The sequence below is a fragment of the Poecilia latipinna genome, unplaced genomic scaffold (genome assembly GCF_001443285.1).
Source record: "Poecilia latipinna isolate Pla-1442-1.1 unplaced genomic scaffold, P_latipinna-1.0 Scaffold2490, whole genome shotgun sequence".
Classification (NCBI taxonomy): Eukaryota; Metazoa; Chordata; class Actinopteri; order Cyprinodontiformes; family Poeciliidae; genus Poecilia; species Poecilia latipinna.
Genome location: NW_015115106.1, coordinates 1 through 1,480, shown reverse-complemented (window position 1 = coordinate 1,480; position 1,480 = coordinate 1). Strand labels below are relative to the sequence as shown.

At 46.8% G+C, this 1,480-nt stretch overlaps 1 protein-coding gene across 1 annotated transcript in view; it reads right to left on the bottom strand.

Moving 5' to 3' along the window:
* Window positions 1-421, bottom strand: part of dcc (DCC netrin 1 receptor) — a gene marked incomplete at its 5' end in the record, with an annotated part of 74,270 nt that extends 73,849 nt beyond the window's left edge. Inside the window, one exon of the mRNA XM_015019858.1 lies at window positions 155-421. Coding sequence (XP_014875344.1) covers window positions 155-421 — 267 coding nt within the window. The remainder of the gene's footprint in view (window positions 1-154) is intronic.
* Window positions 422-1,480: the final 1,059 nt, after the last annotated feature.

Below are 1,480 nucleotides of genomic sequence, written 5' to 3'. Positions count from 1 at the left end.
GATCGGGCCGCATGCTGGAACTGGATCGGGCCGCATGCTGGAACTGGATCGGGCCGCATGCTGGAACTGGATCGGGCCGCATGCTGGAACTGGATCGGGCCGCATGCTGCTGCTGCAGAGCAGTTTCCCTGGAGCTACATCAGCCAGAACTCACCTTGTACTTCCCGCTGGTCGACACGCTGGACTTCCACTTGACGGAGTAGTACCGGACCTCCGACGACTTCTGGTTCTTGGTCATGGAGTTGTCGGCCCAGGAGACGCGGACCGAGTCGGAGGACAGCGCTACGGCCTGGACTCCTACTGGGGGGATCATGGGAGTGCTGGTGTCTGGCATGGGAGTTGGGAATTTATCAAAGAGGTGGAAAAGGTCGTCCTCTAACGGGTCAATGGGGTCTGATTTACACCGCAAGCATGGGGTAAATTAACGCACAGGCATGATGGTGTACAGGCAGAACGGAGGTGAAAGGTCGAGGAAGACGACAGAAGACAAGAGAGGAGGAGATGAAGAAGAGTTGATGAAGAGTTGATGAAGAGGGGAGGAAAAAACCGGAGAGAAAACAGAGACAAAGAGTAAGAAGTAAGAGCCAAAACCAGCCAATCTACAGCAGGAAGAGGAGCCGCTGACCCGCAGGAGGTGGAGACTGACCCAACATAACTGCCAATTATTAAACCCGTCTTTGCAGGTTGGTGGTTGTGGACGGTTTCCTGGGGGTCAGTGGCTCCGGCCGTTCAGACAACATGCTGCCATCAGCTGCTTCCCTCCAACCAGCAGCCAGACGCTAAAACGCTTCATCAGCTCATTTCCTTCAGCTGTAGAGGCTCCTGGAGGCTTTTTAAATTCATTTATTTAACCTTTATTTTACCAGAGAAGTTAAGAAATTGTGATTTTCAGAACAACAACAGTTCTCATCATTCACAAGAACAACAGAGCAAATGATGCTAAACCATGATGGATCTCTGCTTATTCATTTATTCCCTCCTAAAGTCACAACTTTAAAACTTACAAATTAAAATAAATCTTATCTTTGCAACTAAAACCTTCATTCAGCAACAGTTTGAAACTTATTGTAACTAAATCAACTCCCTGAAAACCTGAGACGTCTGGAAACAGTTGGATCCTTTAAACATGATTCTTTGTTTCTAAATGTATAAACTGTGAATGTTTTTAACCTGCAGCATAAATAAACCAGAACAGTTTTATTAGCAGAAGAAATCTGAGAGCAAGTTGCTCAAATATGAGAAAAGTGTCAGAATATGAAGAAATACTTTTGGTAAACCTTCAGAAAGCCTGAAGAAGAAAAGCATGAGAACATGAACACAATCAGTCCAATCTGGGATCAACCTGGAGAAGGAAACACCTGAAGGCAGCGAGGAGGAGGAAGAGGCTGCAGAGCAAATGGAAGCAGAAAACAAGCTGCTCTGTGACCTTTGAACTACTGACAACAAAACCTGCTGCAAGCGCAAACATCTGCATGACGTT